Below are 27,593 nucleotides of genomic sequence, written 5' to 3' on the forward strand. Positions count from 1 at the left end.
TGTTCGGCACAGCATTGTGGGATGAAGGGCCTGTATTGTGCTGTAGGTTTTCTATGTTTCTAAAATAATTGTTACTCTGGGTTCAATGCAGCCCAAAAAAGTGTACAATACGATAAAGAACACAATGGTAGAAAAAAACACAATAAATAAAAGTACATAAGATAGCTTCTATACAGATTGATTGTTTGTTAGGATTACATACATCATGTATGTAAAGTGACGCTAGGCACAGGAGCGTCTGTAGATAAGGTGACTGACAGGAAATGATAAAGTAGTGGTGGTTGAGGATGTGGTGGGGTGGGTTAGTCACTGTAGCTGTTGATCAGCCTTCTTCTGCTTGTGGAAAGTAACTGTTTTTGAGTCTGGTAGGCCGAATGTCGATGCTATGTAGGGAGTGGGGCAAACAGTTCACGAGTAGGGTGGGATCCTTCATGGTATTGCTGGCTTTTTCCAACACCCTTCTGGATATCTGTTTTTGATGGTGGTTGGGTTGATACCCGTTTGAACTACCCATGTAGAGCCCTCCTGTCTGCTGCAGTGCTGCTTCCGTCCCACTTGTCAATGTGTGTGTTTCACCTGGGTGCTGTGCTGTATGATAGGTTAATTGGCCACTGTAAATTACCACTAGTGTAAAGGAGAATGGGAGACTTGTCATGTGGAAGAATTCGTTAGAGTGAAATGTGAGTCTTGGGTGATGGTATTGTTTACAGAGCTACCTATACTCCAACCAAATCGTTGTCACCGGCTGTTTGTTGCAGAGGAGAATGAGAAAGCTGACCTCCGGAGGTACAGGACAATCCACTGCGCCTCGGTATTATGAAGTGCACTAAAGGTCAGCTGAGGGCACAGCAGTCCTTTCACTCCATGAGAGAACTCAAGGCTTAGGGCATTCCATAACTTACAAGGTGGAGATGTCAGACAAGATTTGCATCCGCTCTCTGGGGTTTATGCCAGTGATTGCCAGCACCACCATCCTTCATTTGAAAGATGTTTCAGTTATTTAATTGTACTGTGATGCTCTGGGGAGGGGCATGGTCGACAGCCACCCCGGCATTTCTAATGACCAGTACTGTTCATTGATTCCTGTGTCAAAATGTTTTTGTGGGATTATGGTGGGAAGTTCCAGTTCATTTATTGTTGTATTTTAGCGTGGGTTATACAGTTATTTGCTTGTGTATCTGTGGATCGCCCTGACTGTAACCAGGGTGTGTGATGGTCACCTCCCCCGTCGGAGTGAGACTGGTTGGGTTACCATCTGGGTCAGGCTGCCCAGTCTGTTTTGTGCCTATCACAATAAAATGGTTGTTGAGTTAAAGAGCTTCCTCGTCTGTCAATATGGACCAAATGCTCGCCACATTGGTGTCAGGAGTGGGATGCGAGATTGAAGAGCTACGATGTTGGATATGGTGCCTTAAGACGCGGAAATAAGATGAGGGACCGAGCAGTATGCCTCCCCCACACCCACAGGCAGGGCTCATGAAGATGGGACCCGTTGGGAGGACCTGGGAACCGAACGTTGTGCCTTCTCAGGGAGTCCTGAATGAGTGAGTGTACCCAGATTCCCCAACCCAGGGACAGAGCGGACTGCATCAGTTGTTGCTGTAGTGACCCACACCGGAGAACCCAAGAAGCTACAGCCATGGGAGGACAGGCACTATGGCAGACGCTGCTGGAGCAACAGGAAGATCAAAGGGCCTCGACGATTTTCGCCTCAGGGTCCACCCTGAAGCTCCCCAGCTACAACGGCACTAGCCGCCTGAAGCCTTGCCTGGAGAAAGTCAAACTTGCCGCATGGCACAATGGGTGGAGCCCCATCGAGAGGCCCTGGCACTGGAGGGAGATGCTCTGCGGGCCCTCCTCGACTTAACGCTGGCGGAGCAGCGTGACTACAGGGCCCTTGTAGTGGCACTGGAGTGGCATTTCGAGCAGAGGCCATTGGCAGAAGCAACGAGGGAAGATGGCGCTGTATGAGAAAGCTTGGGGGCATTTGCAACAGATTTCTGCCACAGTTCTCGGCATGGCTACCCCCAGTTCCCTCCCGTGGCCCAGGAAGAGCTTGCCCTCCATGCCTTTGTAAAAGCATTGACGCCGGAGCGCCTTCGGCAGTATGTTCGCCTGATACTGTCATCATCGCTGGATGAGGCAGAGAGGGCAGAAGCAATTTTAGCCCCCAAGATGTTCCAGCGTTGCCCCACATGCCGTGGGCCCAGGCTTGTGTCACTGAGGTGGAGGAGGAGCCTGTGAGACAGGCCTGACCCCGCCGCGGGCCACAAAACGACCTCTGCTACCTGTGTGGTGAGGCAGGTCATTTGGACCAGGAATGCCCCGCCACAGCCCAGCATAGCCATCGGAAAACGCTGAACAGGCAGTGCCACCTGAGACCTCCAGCACATCCCAGAAGGGGCCAGGCCGCTAGTCTAGGGTGCCAATGCAGCAGTACCTGGTGGGGGCCCCAGTATGGGTCTACTGCCCCTCCCGGAAGAAGGGACAATCCCCCAAGATGGGAAGCCACTGGAAGTGGTGCTGGACCACATCTCTGATGTTGTATATTGGGTGTGGTTGCCTGAGCGGCAGAAGGCAGTCGTGCTGCACTAGACTGGTTGGCACTGTGTTGGCCCTTGGCCACCACTAACCCAGCGAGGCTGAAGGAAGGAAGTGGCACTCTGGGTGCCCTGCCTCATATCTCATGCAAACGGGTTCTCCCCTGGAGCCGGCGGCAGCATCCACACCCACTGAGACTTTTGGGGTTGGCGGGGACGGCTGACCCCTCGAGTGCGGGCAGTGTGACGTTCTGGGATGGGCGTGGTTGACAGCCCCGCCTCTGCATTTCTAATAACTAGCACTGTTTATTGTTCTTGTGTTAAAATGCTTTTGTGGGATTATGATGGGAAGTTCCAGTTCATTTATTATTATATTTTAGCTTGAGTTATGCAATTATTCACCGGTGTATTTGTGGGTCATCCTGACTGTAACCGGGGTGTGTGATGGTCACCTCCCCTGTCTGTATTAGACTGGTTGGGTTCACTGTCCAGGTCATAGTGCCTGGTCTGTTTTGTGTCTATCATAATCAAATGGTCCTTGAGTTTAATGAGCTTCCTTATCTGTCGATATGGACCAAATGCTCGCCACAGTATATTTGTGACTTTGATGAAGGGTGGGCTGGATGACTTTCTTATGCTGCTATGTCTTCTGGTCTTTTTGGTAGTTTACAGTGATTTATATCTTTCAATTTTTCATTTTTTCTTTTGTAATTTTTGAAAAATTATCCAAATTGATTTCAGCTGTTTTGACCATCACCGGGCAGGTGTCGGAGCTGATAAAGGTGGAAGCCTCAGTTGTGTTAACCACTTATGACTTCTTCCACAGGAAGAATGGTCAGGGAACTGGAACACAATAGGCCCAATAGTTTAATTGATGTTAAGAGTTCCACAAGTTGAAAGATGCTTTACACTATTTCATAGACATTTTTACCTTTGTGATAAAGAATATTTACATTGATCGGTCATATGAATATATTTGAGAATCGACAATTTTAAAGTAAATAATATTACATATTTTTTATTAGTCACTTAAATATGATAGATATTCATTTTTAAATATGTGAAATAAAGCAAAGAATAATTCAAATAAATTTATAAAATGGTTTTAAATAATACTTACGTTATTGTTTTGCAGAAAAAGAATTCATAACGATGCTGCTGAAAGCACAAGTTCCCTTCCAAACGAGGGGGAAGTAAGTTGTTGCTAGTGTAATGGTGTCGACTATCAGAATGTATATAGGACCTTTGAAAGGAGAGATAAGATGCAAATATTGGTTAGAAAAATGTTGAGATATGTGATTATTTATTTTAGGCATCCGTTAGTCTCGTGAGACCACGGATTTGCGCCTTGGAAGATTTCCAGGGCGCAGGCGTGGACAAGGTTGTATGGAAGACCAGCAGCTGACGGTGCCTCAGTTGAGGCTCGGACTAGCGACCTTCAGATCACTAGACCGACGCCTTAACCATTTGGCCACGCGATTATATGGCCCAGAAATAAGTAAGGTTGGGGTAGGGGAGTAGGAGTTGAACCCACTAGTTGTGATGGTGAATGAACTGTAGGTGTAAGAAATCTTTGCTCAGCACAAGCTAACCATTGGGAGGAGGTCTGGCGAGTGAATCGCCTGGAAGAATCTTTCTGTACTCAAAATACACCAAGGCTTTATACTCTTGACGCACAAAGTTAGTAGAAGATGATTAAATAGAGTTTCAATAATTATAGTTACTCAGTTTATTTCAATTTTGGGTGTAGACAAATGGTTCCATAAAATAACACGTTAATAACCAGAGCCTAGCTCAACTGTCAGGATACCTTGATGGGAATCCAGACACCCAAAACAACTTCTTCCAAAGTTCAAGGTAAATTTGTTATCAAAGTACATATATGTCACCATTTACAACCCTAAGATTTGTTTTCTTACGGGCATACTCAATAAATCCAATAACCACAATAGAATCAGTGAAAGAACATACCAGCAGGGCAGACAACCAGTGTGCAAAAGGCGACAAACTGTGCAAGTACAAGAAGAACAAATAATAATAATAATAAACAAGCAATAAATATGGAGAACATGAGATGAAGGTGAGTCTATAGATTGTGGGAACAGTACAGTGATAGGGTGAGTGAAGTTATCCCTTCTAGTTTATAGCCTGATAGTTGAGGGGTATAACTGTTCCTGGAATTGGTGGTGTGTATTCTGAGGCTCTTGTATCTTCTTCCTGATGGCAACATTGAGAAGCGAGCACGACCTGGACCATGTGGAACTTTGATGGTGGATGCTGCTTTCCTGCGACAGCTCTCCGTGTAGATGTGCTCAGTGGTGGGGATGGTTTTCTCCGTGATGGTCTGAGCTGTATCCACTACTGTTTGTAGAATTTTCCAATCAAGGGGATTAGTGTTTCCATACCAGGCCATGATGCTGCTAATCAATATAAATTCCATCACACATCTTGTCACGTACCCCGTGACGGGAATAAAGAACCAGCAGAGATGGAAAACACTTTGGAGTCCAGTATAGCTATTAACTAATAATATTTCTTAGTAACTATGCAATACAGTAATATAAATGTAGATAAATTAAACAGGTTAGCAATGATTATATATATAAGTAAGTAAATCAGTAAGTGTGGAAAAATATGTGAAAAGCCAAGCTTCTTCAAGTCTAGGGGTAAAAAGTTACAGTCTTACCATGATGAGTAAAGTTCAGTTCAGTCCGTGGTATTGAATTGAGTAGTGATGGAGAGAGAGAGAGGGAGAGAGAGAGAGATTTGAGTCTTCAGTTGAGCTGAGGCCGTCGATCTTCCTGTTGTCCTCTGAAATCCTTTAAAAGTCACCGACTGCAATCACAACAAAGGGGACCGGTTTTCTGTGGTGGAGCTATCAAACCAGGCAATGGTGGACACATGGACAACTCCCCACCAGTCAATCCCTTTTCTCACTGCAAGAGCGACTGATCGATTTGCCTGATCGATCCTCCAAAAACTCACTTTTTCTGCGGGCACAACAAAGCTCATTCAGTGTCCAAAGCATGTATCTGAGGTCTATATCATCTGACCTCCTATTTATCTCACTGTATTGAGTACCAACTGTCTCTCAAATAACTCCTCCTTCCCTTCTCTGTGTAAGAAATGTACAAGCAGGTGAATGTCCTTGAGAAGTATAAACACGCTGCCAAAAAATCATAACATCGATTGTCCATCAAATAACACCTCCCTCGGTCACCACAGCAACTTATGAGCTGCTCGGTGCTGTCTCTCTCCAACTCAGCAGAAATCCAAAAGTTCCTTCTCATGCCTTAAAGTGACAGTCCAACAGTTAGTCTTCATCTCTCTCTCTCTCTCTCTCTCCCCCTCTCTCTCTCTCTCTCTTTCTTTCTCTCTCTCTTTTCAAAACAACATGTCGGTGTTAAATAACTCTCTCTCCCTCTTTTCAAAAGCACAGTTCATAGGGGTAATCGAGCACAGTTTATAGGGGTAATTCAGGACCCCGTCACAATCTATTGAAGTTTTAGATGTTATGTTCATCAGGACATTTGGACTTCGCAAAAATATCCCGATGAATGGTCTCAGCTGGAAATGTCGACTGTTTCTTCCTCTCCATAGATGCTGCCTGACCTGCTGAGTTCCTTCAATGTTTTTTGTGTGTAACTCTGGATTTCCAGCATCTGCTGAATCTATTGTGTTAACAATCCCTCACACCAGGACTCCTCTGCTGATCATAACTGGAAGGCATGATTTAAATAAAAGCATCCCTGTCTATATTTGGTCAGATTGACAGACGGTCATGGATGAGAGGCCATAGCAAACTGTAGTTAGTGGGAGACTAGCAGGGCAGAACTGAACTACAAACAAGCTCTGTACAAGGTTAAAAGTCCAGGATGCTTTGTGCATAGTGGGAAGGAATAGAGAAATCTTTCACACTGGTAGAGTGGGAGGCTCTCTACACAGTCCTGAAGTTGCATAATGGAAGGAAGGGAGGATCTGTGAGTGGTCAAGGCAATGAAGGAGTCTGTGTACCTGATTGGGGAGGAAGAGGTTTTCTACACAATTCTGGGCTAGAGGGAGCCAAAACTTATCCATGGGCGAGGGCGACACTATGTCCCGTTAGGGAAGGTAGATTAAGAATGTAACCTATCCCCTTAACATTATTTAGTTCTGTTATATTAAGTGTTTAGCTATTTAAAATCCTGATGATCACCAGGAGAGGAGCTTGACAGAAGCATACAAAATTTTGACAGGTATAGATAGGGTAAATGCAAGCAGGCTTTTTCCACTGGGTGAGACTAGAACTAGAGGTCATAGGTTAAGGGTGACAGATGAAAAGTTTAAGGGGAACATGAGGGGGAACTTCTTCCCTCAGTTGATGGTGAGAAGGTGGAACAAGCTGCCAGTGGAAGTGGTGGAAATGGGTTCAATTTCAACGTTCAAAAGACATTTGGATGGAAACCTGCTCCACGTTCAGGTCGATGGGGCCAGGCAGATTAATAGTTCGGCATGGATTAGTTGGGGTGACGGCCTGTTTCTGAGCTGTATGACTCACTCACGAGCTTTGTACGCAAAATGACATAATTTAGCTAGACATAAAATAATTCCAACTATCTGTTATGCTTGATTGTCAAAGTAACATTATATCTCTGTTTAATTCAGCAGTCTGGATCTACCTCCATGAAAATGTCCGTCTTTAACCTGAGCAATGCCATCATGGGCAGTGGGCTCTTGGGCTTATCATATGCCATGGCCAACACAGGGATTATACCATTTATGTAAGTTTGGAAGGTGGATATGACAGTAATATTATGTTTCATTGCTTTCTACAGTGAGTGTCATCAAAATTGAAATCATCTTCAAATATAATAATGTATTTGGTAGTCTGGTGCGGGGAAGAGGTAATTGTTTCGAAGAAAGGATTTGCAAATTTACTAAATAAGGTGCACTTGCCTTTCTTACCAGTAACTCAGTGTGCAAGTAAAACTCTAGGGAGTCCTGAATGAGATCTCCCAAGTCCCTTTGCACCTCTGATTTCTGAATTTTCTCCCGAGTTAGAAAATAGTCTACACTTTTATTCCTTCTAGCGAAGTGCATGACCATACACTTCCCTGCATGATATTCCATCTGCCACTTCTTTGCCCATTCTCCTAATGTGCCTCCACAACCTCTTCAGCTACCTCATTCAGTACCCTGGGGTGTAGTGCATCTAGTCCATGTGATTTATCTACCCTCAGACCTTTCAACTTCCCAAACATCTTCTCCTTAGTAATATCAACTAAACTCACTTCTGCCCTGACACTCTCAAATTATTGGCTATTGTTTTCCACAGTGAAGACTGATGTAAAATACTGAAGTTCTTCCACCATTTCTTTCTCTCCCATTACTACCTCTCCAGTGTCATTTTCCAACAGTCCAACGTCCACTCTCACTTCTCTTTTACTCTTTATATATCTAAAAAAAACATATTGTATCCTCATTTATATTATTGTTAGCTTACCTTCATATTTCATCTTTTCTCACCTTATTGCTTTTTTAGTTGCCTTCTGTTGGTAACAACTCTGACTTCCCACAAATGTGTGCCATATTACATGCCTGTCTATTGTTTCTCTGCTGTCTTTGACTTCTCTTATATTTAAAGTGATACAATGGTTAACAGTCTCCTTCTATTGCATTTGAGTTTACTGAGGAAACATTGTGCAATGATAAGAACAATCAACACATTGGTCAGCGCCTGTGGAGGGAGTAGCATGTTTCATATTTCAGATCAAAACAGGAAAAGAGAAAACATGACTGTGTTTAAAGTTGCAGAAGAGGAGTGGGGAGAGCTAAGCTGACAGGTAGATAAGCTGCTTAAAAGACCTCAGTCAGTAAATGAATGAGGATGGTTAGGGAAAGAAAACAGAACATGACAGATCTTCACTTAGTGGGCACTTCCTGTTCATGGTCTTCTGCTGTTGTAGCCCATCCACTTCACCGATTGATATGCTTTGTGTTCCAGCACCTTCTCTGCTCCTCACTGTTGTAACACATGATGATTTGAGTTTTCATCCACAAAACTGCTGCTCACTGATTTTTTTTTTATTTTTGCATTATTTGCTATAAATTGTAGAGACTGTTATGGGTAAAAATCCTAGGAGAGCAGTTTCTAAGATACTCAAACCATCCTGTCTGGCACCAACAATCATTCCATGGACAAAGCCACTTAGATCACATTTCTTCCCCAATTTGATGTTTGGTCTGAATAACAACTGAACCTCTTGACCATGTCTGCATGATTTTATGCATTGAGTTGCTGCCATATGATTGGCTGATTATATATTTGCATTAACAAGCTGGTGTACAGGTTACATAATAAAGTGGGCGCTGGGTTTATGAGCTGCAGAACACAGCAGTTTCTGAAAATCTGAAACAAAATGGAATGTGAGAAATACCCAGTAGTCATTCAGCATCAGTGGGTTGAGACAAACAAAGTTAATTTTTCAGGTGGACCGACCGCTTTACATCAGAAGAGTCATTGGACTCTGTTTCGAGCTCCATTGCTGCTGTCTGAGCTGCTTAGAATTTCCATTATTTTATTTCAGATTTCCAATATCTGCAACATTTTTAGTAATTCTATATACTTGTACATAGGAATATTGAACAGTTCTTACTGTGAGCAAACATTGTTTCTGTAAAGGGTAAAAAGGCATTTTTCTGTGAATTATGCAATACACACAAGAAAGCTATGTATACATACACAAAGATACAATCTTGATGTATTATATAATGTACCACACAGTACATCAGCTATCTTGCTAAACCGAGGTAATTAAATACATTTTTAAAAATCAGATTATGCTGAATTGAAGATACACATTTTGATTTGCATGTTGAGTGATTCAATCAAAAATGATATTTGTAATTTAGCTCGATTGTGATGGTTTCCTTCATAAAATGTTAATTGAATTTATAAAGGATTGACTGAATGCTCAAAAGAATCAAATGGAGATTAATGGACACTGAGTTAGATGAATGGCTCATTATGTAACGTTCAACTCAAGACCAGAAAATCCATTCAAGCTCTCAAATTTAGTAAAGCGGAATTGAGAATGAAGTCAGTATTTGCCGTATGTGCAAACAATTATTGTTCAGTGTTCTTAACCAATAACTCAATATTTTTGTTTCAAGAATTATAGAACTCTAATTGAGAGTTTACTGTCTTTTCATTTCATGTATTGTTTAATCTGTTATTGAAACTAATCTCTTAAAGTCACTGCAGGGTTGTTGTTTTAACAGTGACAGGTAGAAGGACTATTTAACTATTTGGGCCTGAACGATCATTTGATTTTTAATCATCCATATCAGAGTGAGTATCCCACTATTTTGAAAAAAAAATAGAAACAGAGAAAACCCACAGCACAATACAGGCCCTTCAGCCCACAGAGTTGTACCGAACATGTCCCTACCTTAGAAGTTACTAGGCATACCTGTAGCCCTCTATTTTACTAAGCTCCATGTACCTATCTCTTGAAAGATCCTATCATATCCACCTCCACCACCATTGCTGGCAGCCCATTCGACGCACTCACCACTCTTGAGTAAAAAACTTACCCCTGACCAATGTTCCTTCTAATTTTTAGTAGTCAGTGTACACAAAAATCTCATGTTGTGCAAATTTTTTTCCTGTGACAAAAGTATGTGTGCACTGAATGCACACATGGCAGTTTATACAGGTTTACAAAATATTTGACATAAAACTGCACAGAATAACAACAAAATAACATTCATATTTAAGTCACTCAGTTATGTTTTCTCTCTCCTGTCTTTGGTATTTACCCATTCTTTGTAAGCTTTATCTAGACTAATAGAACTTTCATCCAATTGATAGCTTTTGATTCTCATTAACATATCCAAATGACATTCACCTAAACGGTTTCTCAGCTTGTTTTTGAGTTGATTCATTAGGCTAAAACCTCGCTCACAGTCCGCACCAGCCGCAAGAAAGGTTCCCCCAATGTCCATCAACTGTGCAAGGTCACAAAACTGTTCATTTTGAAGTACAAATGCCACCATTTGAGCAAAGTTTGAAATCAGTTTGGATTTAATTTTTTCTTGCATGGAAAATTTGAAATCATTTAACTGTCTAACTATTACAGTATTTTCAGCTAGAAAATCATGATATTTTAGACATAAAGCATTAACTTGTTCATCTCCAAATGTTAAAGTCACAATCTGCAATTGCGGGAAAATCAAAAGCTGACCATTCTTGTACCTCATCTTCAGGAAACCTTTCTTCTAAATGAACACAAAGACTATTCATAAAAGTCAAGAGCGAACTTGTATCTACTGTGACGTTTTCTTCACGTTGTTGGCTTAGCAAAACTTTAACTTTGTCACTCCACGAAATATTGTCTCCCAGATACTGCTTTCTTATCTTGTTAATTTTGCCTTGCGCAAAATGAAGTGAATCAATTGGTGACGTGCATTGTGGTATTTGAAAAACCGACTAACTAGTGAACAGAAACATTTAGCTAAAAGATTATTTTCAATAAGTATAATTATTAATTACTACGTTATTTTAGGTAACTAACCTTTTGTGCGCACATTAATTTCCTTTGTGCACTGGTTGAAAAACGTGTGCACGCGCACAGTGAAGAGGGAACATAGGCCCTGATATCTCCTCTGTACCTACTCCCCAGCACCTTAAAATTGTGTCCTCTTGTGGCCACCATTTCAGCCCTGGGAAAGAGCCTCTGACTATCCACATGATCAATGCCTCTCATCATCTTATGCACCTCTATCAGGTCACCTCTCGTCCTCCATCACTCCAAGGAGAAAAGGCCAAGTTCACTCAACCTATTCTCATAAGGCATGCTCCCCCAATCCAGGCAACATCCTGGTAAATGTCTGCACCCTTTCTATGGCTTCCACATCCTTCCTGTAGTGAGGTGACCAGAACTGAGCACAGTACTCAAAGTGGGGTCTGACCAGGGTCCTATACAGCTGCAACATTACCTCTCGGCTCCTAAATTCAATTCCACGATTGATGAAGGCCAATACACTGTATGCCTTCTTAACCACAGAGTCAACCTGCACAGCTGCTTTGAGCATCCTATGGACTCGGACCCCAAGATCCCTCTGATCCTCCACACTGCCAAGAGTCTTACCATTAATACTATATTCTGCCATCATATTTGACCTACCAAAATGACCCACTTCACACTTACCTGGGTTGAACTCCATCTGCCACTTCTCAGCCCAATTTTGCATCCTATCAATGTCCTACTGTAATTTCTGACAGCCCTCCACACTACCCAAAACACCTCCAACCTTTGTGTCATCAGCAAACTTACTAACCCATCCCTCCACTTCCTCATCCAGGTCATTTATAAAAATCACAAAGAATATGGGTCCCAGAACAGATCCCTGAGGCACTCCACTGGTGACCGACCTCCATATAGAATATGACCCGTCTACAGCCACTCTTTGCCTTCTGTGGGCAAGCCAGTTCTGGATCCACAAAGCAATGTCCCCTTGGATCCCATGTCTCCTTACTTTCTCAATAAGCCTTGCATGGGGTACCTTATCAAATGCCTTGCTGGAATCCATATACACTACATCTACTGCTCTTCCTTCATCAATGTGTTTAGTCACATCCTCAAAAAATTCAATCAGGCTCATAGGGCATGACTTGCCCTTGACAAAGCCACGCTGACTACTCCTAATCATATTATATCTCTCCAAATGTTCATAAATCCTGCCTCTCAGCATCTTCTCCAATAACTTACCAACCACTGAGGTAAGACTCACTGGTCTATAATTTCCTGGGCTATCACTACTCCCTTTCTTGAATAAAGGAACAACATCTGCAACCCTTCAATCCTCTGGAACCTCTCCTTAAAGATAAGATAACCTCTCCTTAAAAACTTAAAGATAACACCACTTTCCTTTTCATTATTAAATGATAGAATCAAAAACAAAATTTATTTCAATAATTTCTATTCATGATCAGTTTTGCCATTATAATGTTATACCAGAACCACTTTTACTCTCTCTCGAGAGGGAGGATAGGCAGTTGATAGAGAAGGGACGTGTTCGGACTGATGGTTTGAGATGCGTCTGTTTTAATGCAAGGAGTATTATGGACAAAACGGATGAGCTCAGAGCATGGATCAGTACTTGGAGCTATGATGTTGTGGACATTACAGAGACTTGGATGGCAGGAATGGTTACTTCGAGCGCCAGGCTTTCGATGTTTCAAAAGGGAGGGAGGCAAAAGAGGTAGGTGTGTGTTGCTGCTGATCAGAGATAGTGTCACGGCTACAGAAAAGGAGGAAGTCATGGAGGAATTGTCTACGGAGTCTCTGTGGGTGGAAGTTAGGAAAAGGAAGGGGTCAATAATTCCACTGAGTGTTTTTTATAGACCAACCAACAGTAACAGGGACATCGAGGAGCAGATAGGGAGACAGATTATGGAAAGGTGTAATAACAACAGTGTTGTTGTGGGTGAGAGATTTTAATTTCCCAAATTTCGATTGGCATCTCCCTGGAGTGAAGGGTTTAGAGGGGTAGAGTTTGTTAGGTGTGTTCAGGAAGGTTACCTGACACAATATGTAGATAAGCCTACAAGAGGAGAGGCTGTACTTGATCTGGTATTGGGAAATGAACCGGTTGAATTGTTTGAGATGTGACTAAACACATTGATGAAGGAAGAGCAGTAGATGTAGTGTATATGGATTTCAGCAAGGCATTTCATCAGGTACCCCTTGCAGGCTTATTCAGAAAGTAAGGAGGCATGGGATCCAAGGGGACATTGCTTTGTGGATCCAGAATTGGCTTGCTCACAAAAGGCAAAGAGTGGTTGTAGATGGGTCATATTCTGCATGGAGGTCGGTTACCAGTGGTGTGCCTCAAGGATCTGTTCTGGGACCCTTACTCTTCATGATTTTTATAAATGACCCAGATGAGGAAGTGGAGGGATGGGTTAGTAAGTTTGCTGATGACACAAAGGTTGGGGGTGTTGTGGATAGTGTGGAGGGCTGTCAGAGGTTACAGCAGGACATTGATAGGATGCAAAACTGGGCTGAGAAGTGGCAAATGGAGTTCAACCCAGATAAGTATGAGGTGGTTCATTTTGGTAGGTCAAATATGACAGCAGAATATAGTATTTGACTCTTGGCAGTGTGGAGGAGCAGAGGGATCTTGAGTTCCAAGTCCATAGGACGCTAAAGCTTCTGAGCAGGTTGACTCTGTGGTTAAGAAGGCATACGGTGCATTGGCCTTCATCAATCGTGGGATTGCGTTTGAGAGCCGAGAAGTAATGTTGCAGCTATATAGGACCCTGGTCAGACCCCACTTGGAGTACTGTGCTTAGTTTTATTCGCCTCACTGCAGGAAGGACGTGGAAACCATAGAAAGGGTGCAGAGGAGATTTACAAGATGTTGTCTGGATTGGGGAGCATGTCTTATGAGAATAGGTTGAGTGAACTCGGCCTTTTGTTCTTGGAGCAGCGGAGGATGAGAGGTGACCTGATAGAGGTGTATAAGGTGATGAGAAGCATTGATTGTGTGGATAGTTAGAGGCTTTTTCCCAGTGCTGAGAAGGCTAGCATGTGAGGACACAGTTTTAAAGTGCTTGAATTACATAGAGATGTCGGTGTAAGTTTTTTATGCAGAGAGTGGTGAGAGCATGGAACGGGCTGCTGGTGACGGTGGTGGAGGCGGATAGAATAGGGTCTTTTAAGACACTCCTGGATAGGTACATGGAGCTTGAAAAAACAGAGGGCTATGGGTAACCCTCGGTAATTTCTAGGGTAAGGACATGTTTGGCACAACTTTGTGGGCCAAAAGGCATGTATTGTGCTGATGGTTTTTATGTGTTTATGTTTCTCATTAGCTCTTTGCCGGTATAATAACATAATTGTTAGGTTCCTGGATCATCATCCAGAAACATGAGTTTCAAATCCCACCACAGCAGCTGGGAAATTTAAGTTCAAATACTGATATAAATCTGCAATTTAAAGTATACACTTTGTGGCCACTCAATTAGGTACACCTGTACCCCTGCTTGTTAATGATTTGGCAGCAACTCAGTGCCTAAAAGCATGCAGATGTGATCACAAGGCTCAGTTGTCATTCAGTCCAAACATAATAATGGAGAAGTGATGTGATCTAAGTGACTTTTATCATTGGTGCCAGATGGGGTGGTTTGAGTATCCCAGAAACTGCTGATCTTTTGGGATTTTCGTGCACAGAGTCCAGTGTGTGGCAGTTCTGTGGGTTAAAATGCCTTGTTAATGAGAGACATCAGAGGAGAATGGCCAGACTGGTTCAAGCTGACAGAAAGGCAACAGTCTCTCAGATAACCTCACGTTACAGCAGTGGTGTGCAGAAGAGCATCTCTGAACACACAACCCGCTGGACCTTGAAGTGCATAGGCTACAGCAGCAGAAGATCACACCGGGTTCCATCCCTGTGGCCACTTTATCAGGAACATTCCTATTCTTAATTAGTGGCCACTGAGTGTTGTATAAGTAATAGACTTAACAAGAGCCTGGGGCCTTCCATTTCTTTTTGGTGGGCGGCAATCATCGTGAGCAGTTGTTCTTTGGCTGAGGTGGCGTGAGATCTAAAAAAGAGCTGACAACCTTTCAAGAATTTTTGGCAGACTGTAACCATAGGATTTCTTAGGTACTTGGCAAAGGCCATGAAGAGAATTAAAGTTGAAGCGGAGCAACCATTGTTGGCGAGAACGGTGTTAGAGTGATCAGGCTTTGGCTCAACAGTATTAGGTGAGAACAGGCAGAGGCTCTAAGTTTCTTTTTCCTTCTCTTTCTTTGTCTATTACTACATAGCTAGTGCACTGAGAGTGAATCCAGAGTTAGACGTATGTTCTTTGAGTGGTATTAATTCATTTATTAATTTATTGAGATACAGTGTGGAATAGGCCCTTTCAGACCTTCAAGCTCAGTAATCTCCAGATTTAATCCTAGCCTAATCATGGGACAATTTACATTGACCAATTAATCCCTAGACTGTGGGAGGAAACCAGAGCACTCAGAGGAAACCCCCAGGGTCACGGGGAGAACATACAAACTCAGAGGAAACCCACGCGGTCACGGGGAGAACATACAAACTCCTTAAAGGTGGCAATGGGAATTGAACCTGGGTTGTTGATACTCTAAAACATTGTGCTAACCACTACGCTGCTGTGCCCAATGTGGGAACTTTAGGAGATCTCCCGTCTCCCTAATAACTACATCTGGACAAAGTGCACTGAGCTGCAGCTCTGTAAAGACCCTATTAAGGAGCAGGAGCTACATCTCGCACTGAGGGGGAATGAGAAGGTGATAGATAGGAGCTACAGGTAAGTAATCACCCATAAGTTGCAGGAGGCAGGTAGCTGTATGACTGTCAGGAGAGGGAAAGGAATCGGCAGCCAGTGCAGAGTACCCCTGTGGCTGTTCCCCTCAGTAATAAGTATACCACTTTGGATTCTGTTGGGGGGGGGAACAGACTATCAGGGGGAGGCTGCCGCGACCAAGTATCTGACATTGAGCCTGGCTCTGTAGCTCAGGAAGGATTGGGGGGTGGAGAGGAGTGCAGTACTGATAGTTGGGGAAGTAGACAGGGGAATCTGTGAACATCCCGTCTCTCAATGCCAGACACCCAAATGGTATGCTCCCTCCCAGCTGACAGCGTCAGGGATGTCTTGGATTGGGTTCATACTGGTACTAATGACAGAGGTAGGAAAAGGGATAAGTTCCTGAAGAGAGAATAGAGGGAGTTAGATAGAAAGTTGAAAAGCAGAACCTCCAGGGTAGTAATCTCTGGTTTGCTGTCTGTGCCACATGCCAGTGAGGGTAAGAATAGGATGATTTGGCAGATGATTACATGGCTGAGGAATGGTACAGGGGAAGGGTGTCAGATTTCTGGATCATTAGTGTCTTTTCTGGGGAAGGTATGACCTGTACAACAAGAACAGGTTACTCCTGAACCCAAAGGGAACCAATATCCTTTTGAGCAGGTTTGATAGAACTGTTGGGGATGGTTTAAACTAATTTGGCAGGAAGATGGGAATTGGAATGAGGATGGAGCAGTTGGTTTACAAGAAGACATAGTATGTAGCGAGACTGTAAGGAAAGATAGGCAGATGAAAGGACAAAATTGCAGTCAAGTGTAACAGGGGCCAATATCTAAAAGGGTGATGAATACAGGACTGGCAGTGTTATATTTGAATGCATGCAGTATACAGACTAAGGTAGATGATCTTGTAGCACAGTTAGAAATTGGGAGGTATGATCTTGTGACCGAAAGGGATCATAGTTGAGGGCTTAACATCCAAGGATGCACCTTGTATTGAAAAGCCAGACATGTAAGCAGAGGGGGTGGCTTGGCTCTGTTGGTAAAAACAATGAAATCTAATCTTTAGAAAGAGATGACATAGAATTGGACGATGTAGAATCCTTGTGGATAGAGTTAAGAAACTGCAAGGGTAAAAAAACCCTGATGCGAGATATACACAGATGCCCGAACAGTAGCTGGGATCTGAGATGTAAATGACAATGGGAGATAGAAAAAGCATGTAAAAAAAGGGCAATGTTATGATAGTCATGTCGGATTTCAATACGCAGGTAGATTGGGAAAATCAGGTTGGTGCAGCATCCCAAGAGAGGTTAGAGTGCCTATGAGATGGATTTTTCGAGCAGCTTGTAGTTGAGCCCACTAGGGGCAAGAGAATTCTGGATTGGGTATTGTGCAATGAACAAGTTTTGATTAGTGAGCTTAAGGTAAAGAAACCCTTCAGGAACAGTGCTGTTTGAAAGGGAGAAGCTAAAGTCAGATGTTTCAGTATTACAGTGGATAAAGGGAATTACAGAGTCATGAGGGAGGAGATAGTCAAAATTAATTCTAAGGTTTACGATGCCAGCAGGCGTGGATGTCTCCAGACCGTGATCCGTGTTACCAACCTCAATGGCTCTAACAATCCAGAGTAGACTCATAACCCGGACTCCACCACTGTCAACACAGGTTCCAATGACCTCGGACATCTCCAAAGTGCTCATTGCACAACCTGCAACTCCGACTCTGGCCCTGACCTCCATGCCAGGTCTTCACGCGCTACCGCTGGAAACCCCGCCTCCACTTCCCCCACCGCCACCCTGCAATCCCATCTCTCTCAGGTCCCACCATCAGTTCGTGGATCCTCAGAGACTCCATGTTTCTCTCATCCCACCATCCCTGAACACCACAAACCTTCCTTCCCCTCAGACACCACCAACCCCTTCCCCCTCCGATCTCAGCTCTCATCCATGCCAGGTTTTCACCATTTCCTCTGACCTTCTCCTCTCTGAGACAGAACGTTCAGTAAGGGCCTCTCCTTTGTCAATCATTCCCTCCGACCTTCCCCCTTCTGAGACAGAACGTTCAATAAGGGCCTCTCCTTTGTCAACCATTCCCTCCGACCTTCCCCTCTCTGAGGCAGAATGTTCTGTCCTCAGGGCCTCATTTTTGTCCCCCTGCACCCACACTTCAGTGAGTTCCGCGCTGGCCACGACACTGAGCTCTTTTTCGCCGCCACCATCTCCGAGCCTATTTCTTTGGCAAGGACTCTCCATCCCTCACTGATGACCCCTTCTCCCATCTCCATCCCGTCTCCTCTTCCTGGACACCCCGCCCTCGTTTTCTGTCTGCTCTGGATCTTTTCACTGCCAATGCTGACGGGACATTAACCGTCTAGATTTCAGCACTCCTCTATCCTATTCCAACCTCATTCCTTCTGAATGCTCGGCTCTCCACTTCCTCTGCACTAATCCTAACTTCACCATCAAATCCGCAGATAAGGGAGATGTTGTAGTAGTCTGGTGAACTGACCTCTACCTTGCTGAGTCCCAGCACCAACTCTCAGACACCTCCTCTTACTTGCCCCTCAGACAGGACCCCACTAAGGAACACCAGGCCATCGTCTCCCACACCATCACTAACCATATTGACCCTGGGGATCTCCCATCCTCTGCCAGCAACCTCATAGCTACTGCACCCCGCACCTCCTGTTTCTACCTCCTACCCAAGATCCACAAACCTGCCTGTCCAGGTAGAACCACTGTTTCAGCTTGTTCCTGCCCTACTGAACTCAGATATGCAGACATTGACTCTGTTTTATCCCTCCTGGTCCAGTCCCTTCCTACCTACATCCAGATACTTCACACACTCTGGATCTTTTCAATGATTTCAAGTTCCTTGTCCCTGATCATCTTATTGTTACTATGGATGCCCAGGCCCAATACACCTCCATTCCCCGCCAAGAAGGCCTCAAAGCTCTCCATTTCCAGACCCAACCAGTTCCTTTTCAGAACCACTGTCCTCCATCTAGCAGAACTTGTCCTTAAATAATTTCTTCTTTGGCTCCTCCCACTTCCTTCAAACAAAAGGTGTAGCCATGGGCACTCACTTGAGTCGCAGCTATGCCTGCCTTTTTGTCAGCTACGTGGAATATCAATCTTCCAAGCTTACACTGGTGGCCATCCCCACTTTTCCTACGCTACATTGATGACTGCATTGGTGCTGTTTCCTGCACCCATGCTGAACTCGTCAACTTCGTCCAATTTGCCTCCAACTTCCACCCTGCTCTCAAATTCACCTGGTCCATTTCTGACACCTCCCTTCCCTTACTCAATCTCTCTGTATCTATCTCTGGAGACAGCTTATCTACTGAAGTCTATTATAAACCCACAGACTCTCACCACTACCTAGACTATACCTCTTCCCATCCTTGTAAAAACTTGTAAAAACACCATCCCCTTCTCTCTATTCCTCCGTCTTCGCTGCATCTGTTCTCAGGTTTTTATTCCAGAATGAAGGAGATGCCCTCCTTCTTCAAAGAAAGGGGCTTCCCTTCCTCCACCTTCAATGCTGCCCTCAACTGCATCTCTTCCATTTCATGCACATCTGCTTTTAACCCATCCTCCCACCAGCCTACCAGGGATAGAGTTCCTCATGTCTTCACCTACCATCCCACCGGCCTCCACATCCAACACATAATTCTCGGCCACTTCCACCATCTCCAATGGGATCCCACCACCAAGCACATCTTTCCTTCCCCCCAAACTTTCTGCTTTCAGCAGGGTTTGCTCCCTTTGTGATTCCCTTGTCCATTTATCCCTTCCCACTGATCTCCCTCTGGGCACGTATCCTTACAAGTGGAACAAATGCTACACCTGCCCCTACACCTCCTCCCTTACTACCAATCAAGGCCTCAAACAGTCCTTCCAGGTGAGGCAACACTTCACCTGTGAGTTTGTTGGTGTCATATACTGCATCCGGTGCTCCTGTATATCAGTGAGACTGAACGTAGATTGGGAGACCACTTCGCTGAGCACCTGTGCTCTATCCACCAGAAAAAGTGGGATCTCCACTTTTATTCCACTTCCCATTCCCATTCCCATTCCAATAATTCTATCCATGGCTTCCTCTACTGTTGTGATGAGGCCACACTTAGGTTGGAGAAACAATCTTATATTTGATCTGACTAGTCTCCAAACTGATGGCATGAACATCGATTTCTCGAACTTCCGATAACGGCCCTACTTCCATCTCCTTCACCAATCCCCATCTCCTTTTCCCTCTCTCACCATCCTTGACTGCCCATTGCCTCCTTCTGATGCTTCTCCCCCATTTTCTTTGGCCTTCTGTCCTCTCCTATCAGACTCCCTCTTCTCCAGCCCTGTATCTCTTTCACCAATCAACTTCTCTCCTCTTTACTTTAGCCCTATCACCTATCACTTTGTGTTTCTCCCTACCTTCCCTCACATTTTAACTCTACCATGCATCTTTTTCTTCTCGGGTCTCGGCCTGAAGCGTCAACTATACTGATTTCCTTAGAGGCTGCCTGGCCTGCTGAGTTCCTATAGCACTTTGTGTGTGTTGCTTGGATTTCCAGCATCTGCAGATTTTCTCTTGTTTGTAAGGGGACACTAGCAGATTTGACAGCAGTACAGCAATGGCTAGAATTTCTGGTAGCAATTTGGAAGGTGCAGATAGCAGCATCCCAAAGATGAAGAAGTATTCTGAAGGGAGGCTGAAGCAACTGTGGCTGACAAGAAAAGGCAAAAACAATGTAAAAGTCAAAGGGAGGGCATGTAATAGAGCAAAAATTAGTCAGATGTTAGAGGATTGGGAAGCTTTTATAAGCCAAAAGAAGGCAGCTAAAGAGAAAAGAGATTAAACATGAAGGTAAGCTGGGCAAATAATAAAAAAGCGAATACTACAAGTTTTTTCAGATATATAAAAAGAGAGGCGAGAATGGATGTCATACTGCTGGAAAATGACACAGGAGAGGTAATAATGCAGGACAAAGAAATGGCAGACAAACTTAATTAGTACTTTGCGTTAGTCTTTACTGTGGAAGATGCCATTATAATGCCACAAATGCAAGGGTGTCAGGAGGGAGAAGTGAGTGTAGTTACTATTTCAAACGAGAATGTGTTTGGTAAGCTGAAAAGTCTGAAGGTAGATAAATTACCTGGGCCAGATGAATTACACCCTAGGTTTCTAAAACAGGTAACCGAAGAGGTTATGGAAGCATTGGTGACCAAATGTCAACCCACTCTTTAAGAAGGGAGGAAGGCAGAAGAACAAAAATTATAGACCAGGTAGTCTAACCTCAGTGGTTGGAAAAATGATGGAGTCTATCATTAAGGATGAGGTCTTGAGGGACTTGGAAGCACATGAGAAAATGGGCCAGAGTGCTAAAGGGTCCAGAGGAGGTTCAAGAGAATAAGTCTGGAAATAAAAGGGTGACCATATGAGGAGCATTTGATGGCTGTGGGCCTGTATTTGCTGGAATTTAGAAGAATGAAGGGGGATCTTATTGAAACCTATGAAATATTGAAAGACCTAGATAGAATGGATATGGAGAAGATGATTCCTATAATGGAGGAGTCTAGGACCAGAGGGCACAGGCTCAGAATAGAAGAACGTCCCTTTAGTACAGAGATGTGGAAGAGTTTCTTTAACCTGTGGATGGTGAACCTGTGGAATTGATTGCCACAGACAGCTGTGGAGGCCAAGTTAGTGGATATATTTAAAGTGGAAGTTGATATGTTCTTGATTAGCCAGGATGTCAAAGGTTATTGGGAGAAGGCAGGAGAATGGGGTTGAGAGGGATAATAAATCAGCCATGATGGAAAGGTGTAGGAGACTTGATGGGCAAAGTGGCCTAATTCTGCTCTAATTTCTTATGGTCTTATTGTCTAATAGTGACTGTGAAGCTGCTGCTCTATTGTAAAAGCAGATCTGGCTTTGCTAATGTCCTTCAGGGAAGAAAATCTGATATTATGGACTCATACTGTATTCATGAATGTATTAACAGTATTCATGTGTTCTTGTATTCGTGAATGGTCAATAATATTGGCTTTGTTAGTGATTTTCAACAGTTTGTGAATGATTACATTAATGAATACATTAAAAACATTTTCTTCATGATTTAGTTATCATAAACCTATTTTAAATCTTAAGCAACACACTGCACCCCATCTGTGGAACTTCGTTGGGAGTTCAGTGAGATCCTCTCTCAATGCTCCCCCTCTGCGATCTCTGCTCCTTGCTGACTCTTTGACTGTGTGCTCACCCAACCTCACTTCTTGCTTCATAGCTTCTCCCCCACCTACTCAAAGTTCAAAACTTCAAAGTAAAATTTATTATCAGAGTACATATAACCCTGAGATTCTTTTTCTGTAGGCAAATAAATAGAACAATAAACATAGAGAGGATCAAGGGACAGCAAACTGTGCAAATGCAAATCTAAATAATGAAAATAAAATAACAAGATAAAGAGTCCTTAAAGTGAGACCATCGGTTGTGGGAACACCAGAAGTACCATGAGTGTAGGAAACATTTCATGTAGAGGTGCTCAATGGTTGGGGGGGTTTACCCGTGATGTACTGGATGGAAGCGAATACCTTTTGTATGATTTCCGTTCATTGGTGAGCGGAAATAGGTGTTCTTATACCAGGTTGTAATGCAGCCAGTCAGTATGCTTTCCAGCACACATCTATAGAAGTTTGCCAAGGTTCTTGACGATGTGTCGAATCTCCGCAGACTCCTGAGGAAGTAGAAACATAGAAACCTAGAAAACATACAGCACAATACAGGCCCTTCGGCACACAAAGCTGTGTCAAACATGTCCTTACCTGAGAAATTACCTAGGGTTACCCATAGCCTGCTATTTTTCTGAGCTCCATATACTTGTCTAAGAGTCTCTTAAAAGACCCTATCGTATCCGCCTCCACCACCGTCGCTGGCAGCCTATTCCATGCACTCACCACTCTCTGTGTAAAACAACTTACCCCTGACATCTCCTCTGTACCTACTCCCAAGCACCTTCAAACTCTGCCCACTCGTGCTAGCCATTTCTGCCCTGGGAAAAAGCCTTTGACTATCCACATGATCAGTGCCTCTCATCATCTTATACTCCTCTGTCAGGTCACTCCTCATCCTCCAGCACTCCAGGAAAAAAAGGCCACGTTCACTCAACCTATTCTCATAAGGCATGATCCCCAATCCAGGCAACGTCCTTGTAAATCTCCTCTGCACCCTTTCTATGGTTTCTACATCCTTCCTATAGTGAGGCAACCAGAAATGAGCGCAGTACTCCAAGTAGGGTCTGACCAGGGTCCAATGTAGCTGCAACATTACCTCTCGGCTTTGAAACTCAATCCCATGATTGATGAAGGCTAACGCACCATATGCTTTCTTAACCACAGAGTCAACCTGCTCAGCAGCCTTGAGCGTCCTATGGACTCGGACCCCAAGATCCCTCTGATCTTCACACTGCCAAGAGTCTTACCATTAATACTATATTCTGTCATCATATTTGACCTACCAAAATGAACCACCTCACACTTATCTGGGTTGAATTCCATCTGCCACTTCTCAGCCCAGTTTTGCATCCCGCTGTAACCTTTGACAGCCCTCCACACTATTCACAACACCTCCAACCTCTGTGTCATCAGCAAACTTACTAACTCATCCCTCCACTTCTTCATCCAGGTCATTTATAAAAATCACGAAGAGTAGGGGTCCCAGAACAGATCCCTGAGGCACACCACTGGTGACCGACCTCCATACAGAATATGACCCGTCTACAACCATTCTTTGCCTTCTGTGAGCAAGCCAGTTCTGGATCCACAAAGCAATGTCCTCTTGGATCCCATGCCTCCTTACTTTCTCAATAAGCCTTGCATGGGGTACCTTATCAAATGCCTTGCATCTACTGCTCTACCTTTCAACTTTGCTATTTTTTGTAAATACAAACTTGTTACCATATATTTAATTACTGTTATGATTGGAGAGGATACAGAAGAGTTTTATTAGGATGCTGCCTGGATTAAAGAGCATGTGTTTAACAAGAAGTTACACAAGCATGGTTTGTTTTCTTAGAGTGGTGGAGGCCGGGGGAGAAGATTTTTAAGATTATGAGAGACAGAATCTTTTTCCCCAGAGTTAAAAAGTCTAATATCAGTGGGCATTAATATTCTGGAGTTCTGTTGCTTTAGACATGACAAAGGCGGAGGGGTGGCATTATTAGTCAGGGAAAATGTCACAGCAGTGCTCAGTTCAGTCAGGACAGATTGGAGAACTCACCTAGTGAGGCATTATGCATGGAACTGAGAAATAAAGGTATGACTACATTAATGGGGCCATATTATAGACCACCCAACAGGAACAAATTTGTAGAGAGATTGCAGACTGTTGCAAGAAACATAAGGTTGTTATAGTAGGTGATTTTAATTTTCCACATATTGACTGGGACTCCTGTACTGTAAAAGGACAAGATGGGATAGAGTTTGTCAAATGTATTCAGGAAAGTTTCCATAATCAGTACATAGAATTCCCAATGAGAGAATGTGTGATACTTGATATCCGATTAGGGAATGAGATAGGACAGGTGACAGAAGCTTGTGTTGGTGAACACTTTGCATCTAGTGATCACAATGCCATGAGTTTCAAAGTAAATATGCAAAAAAATAAGTTTGGTCTGCAGGTTGAGATGCTAAATTGGAGAAAGGCCAATTTTGATGATATCAGAAAGGATCTGGCAAGTGTGGATTGGGACAGGTTGTTTTCTTGCAAAGGTGGATTTGGAGTAAGCCGGTGGCCTTCAAAAGTGAAATTTTGAGTACAATGCTTGTATGTGCCTGTCATAATAAAAGATAAAGATAACAGGTTAGGGAACCTTGGTTTTCAAGAGGTATTGAGGCCTTGGTTAAGTAAAAAAAGGAGTGAATAACAGGTAAAGACACATAGGAACAAATGTTGTTCCTAGTTGGTGATAGTCAGAGCCGTATTATTTGAGAGAGCAACAGAGTTAAAGTTTCAGGTCAAAGACTTTTGATGAAACACTTATGAATGGTGAAATTCATAAAAAACCTGCACAGCTGAAAAATAGCAAATAAAAAGATGTCAAGTCTCTCGGTGGGAGAACATTTTGGAGATAGTGATCACAATTCTGTCTCCTTTACATTGCACTGGAGAGGGATAGGAACAGACAAGTTAGGAAACCGTTTAATTGGAGCAAGGGGAAATATGAAGCTATCAGGCAGGAACTTGGAAGCATAAATTGGGAACAGATGTTCTTAGGGAAATGTACGGCAGAAATGTGGCAAATGTTCAGGGAATATTTGTGTGGCGTTCTGCATAGGTACATTCCATAGGGTAAGGATGGTAGGGTACAGGAACCATGCTGTACAAAGGTGCTGAAAATCTAGTCAAGAAGAAGAAAAAAGCTTACGAAATTTTCAAAAAACTAGGTAATGATAGAGATCTAGAAGATTATAAGGCTATGGTAATAATCTTTGTGTCATCATTGGGGAAGGGGGAGGTTCTGTAGGCTTGGAGGGTTGCAGATGTTATTCCCTTATTCAAGAAAGGGAATAGAGATAGCCCAGGAAATTATAGACCAGTGAGTCTTATTTCAGTGGTTGGGAAGTTGATGAAAAATATCCTGAGAGGCAGGATTTATGAACATTTGGAGAGGCATAATATGATTAGGAATAGTCAGCATGATTGAATTTTCCCTCTGTACCTTTTTCCAAGCACCTTAAAACTATGCCCCCTCATGTTAGCCATTTTAGCCCTGGGACAAAGCCTCTGTCTATCCACACGATCAATACCTCTCATCATCTTATGCACCTCTATCAGGTCAACTCTCATCCTCCATCGCTCCAAGGAGAAAAGTCCAAGTACACCCAACCTATGCTCATAAGGTACACCCTCCAATCCAGGCAATATCCTTGTAAATCTCCTCTGCACCCTTTCTATAGTATTCACATTCTTCCTGTAGTGAGGTGACCAGAACTGAACATAGTACTCCAAGTGAGGTCTAACCAAGTATAACTGTAACCAAGGTGTTATGAAGAGCTTTTAGCTTGGCATCATTTTTTAACAGAGAGCAATTTTTGAGCAAGGTGTTTCACCTTACGTTGTCACTGGGCTGACAGTGCTGTGATCTGTTGTTGCAGCCAATATCAAAGTGAATGGTTTCTCCTTTGAGTGCAGTATCTGCAGTATCTGTGTTGACATGGCCTCTGTCCTACTTTACAATAATTTCCAGACCACAGAAATGTCGATATAGTTGTCATGTAACACCTCTGCATTCTTACATCATTCTGAAGTCATAAAGTATGGAAGCAGGCCATTTGGCCCAGTGCATCCATACTAACTATGTGGCCCATCTAAATCAGTCCTATTTCAACCATATCCCCATTCCCGCAAGATATAGACATTGTGAAAATTTTCGGCTCCTTACCTTTTTTGGCATTAGAGAGGGTGCAGAGAAGGTTCACGAGAATGACCTGGGAATGAACAGGTTAACATATGAGGAGGGTTTGATGGCTCTGGGACTGTACTCACTGCAGTTTAGAAGAATGGGTAGGATCTAATTGAAACTTATCAAATATTGAAAGGCCTGGATAGGGTTGATGTGGAGAGGGTATTTCCTAAAGTGGGGCATAGTCTCAGAATAGAAGGATGTCACTTTAGAAGAGAGATGATAATCCTTAATCTGTTGTATGCTTTCACCTGGATTCATTCCAAACCACATTCACTGTTTCTTACTGAAGTGATTCATTCAGGAACAAGAATTCAAATCCTACTACAGTAAATACAGAATACAAAGTCAAACTAAATCTGTGATCAAAGTATTTACGCTGAGATTCATTTTCTTGTCACATTTATCATTTGGAAAATGTGTAGTTCAGGTGGTTGATGGTTGGGTCGAGTTGTTCTCCAATCTTGGTAATTTATTGGCATACATATCCTCACCATTCGAGGAGACATCATCAGTGTGCTGTTAATTATGGTGTGCTCTCTGCATGCTTGGCCTTTATATATCAATCAGCTGACTGGCTGTCATTACAGAAACTCAATTGTAATGTAGGGAGAAAATCTCCTCACTAATTGGTTGCATGGTGCACTCTATGTATTGCGGTCTGGAATTTTGCCCACATTGGCTCATAAATAGGATTGGAGTCTATACGTCTGTTTACAGAATTGTTCATGGAAAACCATGATTCTAGGAATTCTTTTTGCATGCCATGCAGCATGAACATCAACCGGCTGTAAAACGGCATGTTTCTACCCATGAAGATCAAGAGGAATGCAAATTGGACTGGGCTTCTGTGAAAGTCATGGCACAAGCAGACATGCAGTGGAACACTCCACCAACATGTTCCTCCTCCAAGTCACACATCACTTGGATTTAGAAATATATCAGCATTCCTTCATCTTCATTAGGGCTAAATCCCTCTGCAGGAGTATGGCACTGGTCCAAGAAGATGGCCTACCACTACCTTCCCAAGAGCAGTTAGAGATAGGCAATAAATGCTGTACTTATTGGTGATGCCCAAGTCCCAAATAAGAGTTTGGTTCTCGATAGGTATACAAATTTGAGGGGTATAGATAGGGGAAGTGCAAGCAAGCTTGTTCCACTAGGTTGGGTGAGACTACAACTCGAGGTCATGGGTTAAGACTGAAAGGTGAAATTCTGATGAAGACATGGTGGAACTTTTTGCTTAGAAAGTGGTGAGAGTG

At 43.3% G+C, this 27,593-nt stretch overlaps 1 protein-coding gene and 1 long non-coding RNA gene across 3 annotated transcripts in view; one reads left to right on the plus strand and one right to left on the minus strand.

Annotated features, from left to right (window-relative positions):
* The window catches only part of LOC140202839 (uncharacterized), a 43,009-nt gene extending 20,410 nt beyond the window's left edge, over positions 1–22,599 (minus strand). Inside the window, exons 1-2 of the long non-coding RNA XR_011887202.1 lie at positions 22,463–22,599; positions 3,661–3,783 (exon numbers count right to left, since the gene is read on the minus strand). This is a non-coding gene — a long non-coding RNA (uncharacterized lncRNA). The remainder of the gene's footprint in view (positions 1–3,660; positions 3,784–22,462) is intronic.
* The window catches only part of LOC140202838 (sodium-coupled neutral amino acid symporter 1-like), a 97,770-nt gene that overhangs the window by 21,703 nt on the left and 48,474 nt on the right, over positions 1–27,593 (plus strand). The window contains exons 3-4 of one of the 2 annotated variants that reach the window (XM_072268274.1): positions 3,676–3,733; positions 7,185–7,300. In XM_072268274.1, the coding sequence (XP_072124375.1) occupies positions 3,676–3,733; positions 7,185–7,300 (174 nt within the window). The remainder of the gene's footprint in view (positions 1–3,675; positions 3,734–7,184; positions 7,301–27,593) is intronic. The other variant, XM_072268276.1, reaches the window with a different exon arrangement.

This window comes from Mobula birostris, chromosome 9 (genome assembly GCF_030028105.1).
Source record: "Mobula birostris isolate sMobBir1 chromosome 9, sMobBir1.hap1, whole genome shotgun sequence".
In the NCBI taxonomy this organism is placed as follows: Eukaryota; Metazoa; Chordata; class Chondrichthyes; order Myliobatiformes; family Myliobatidae; genus Mobula; species Mobula birostris.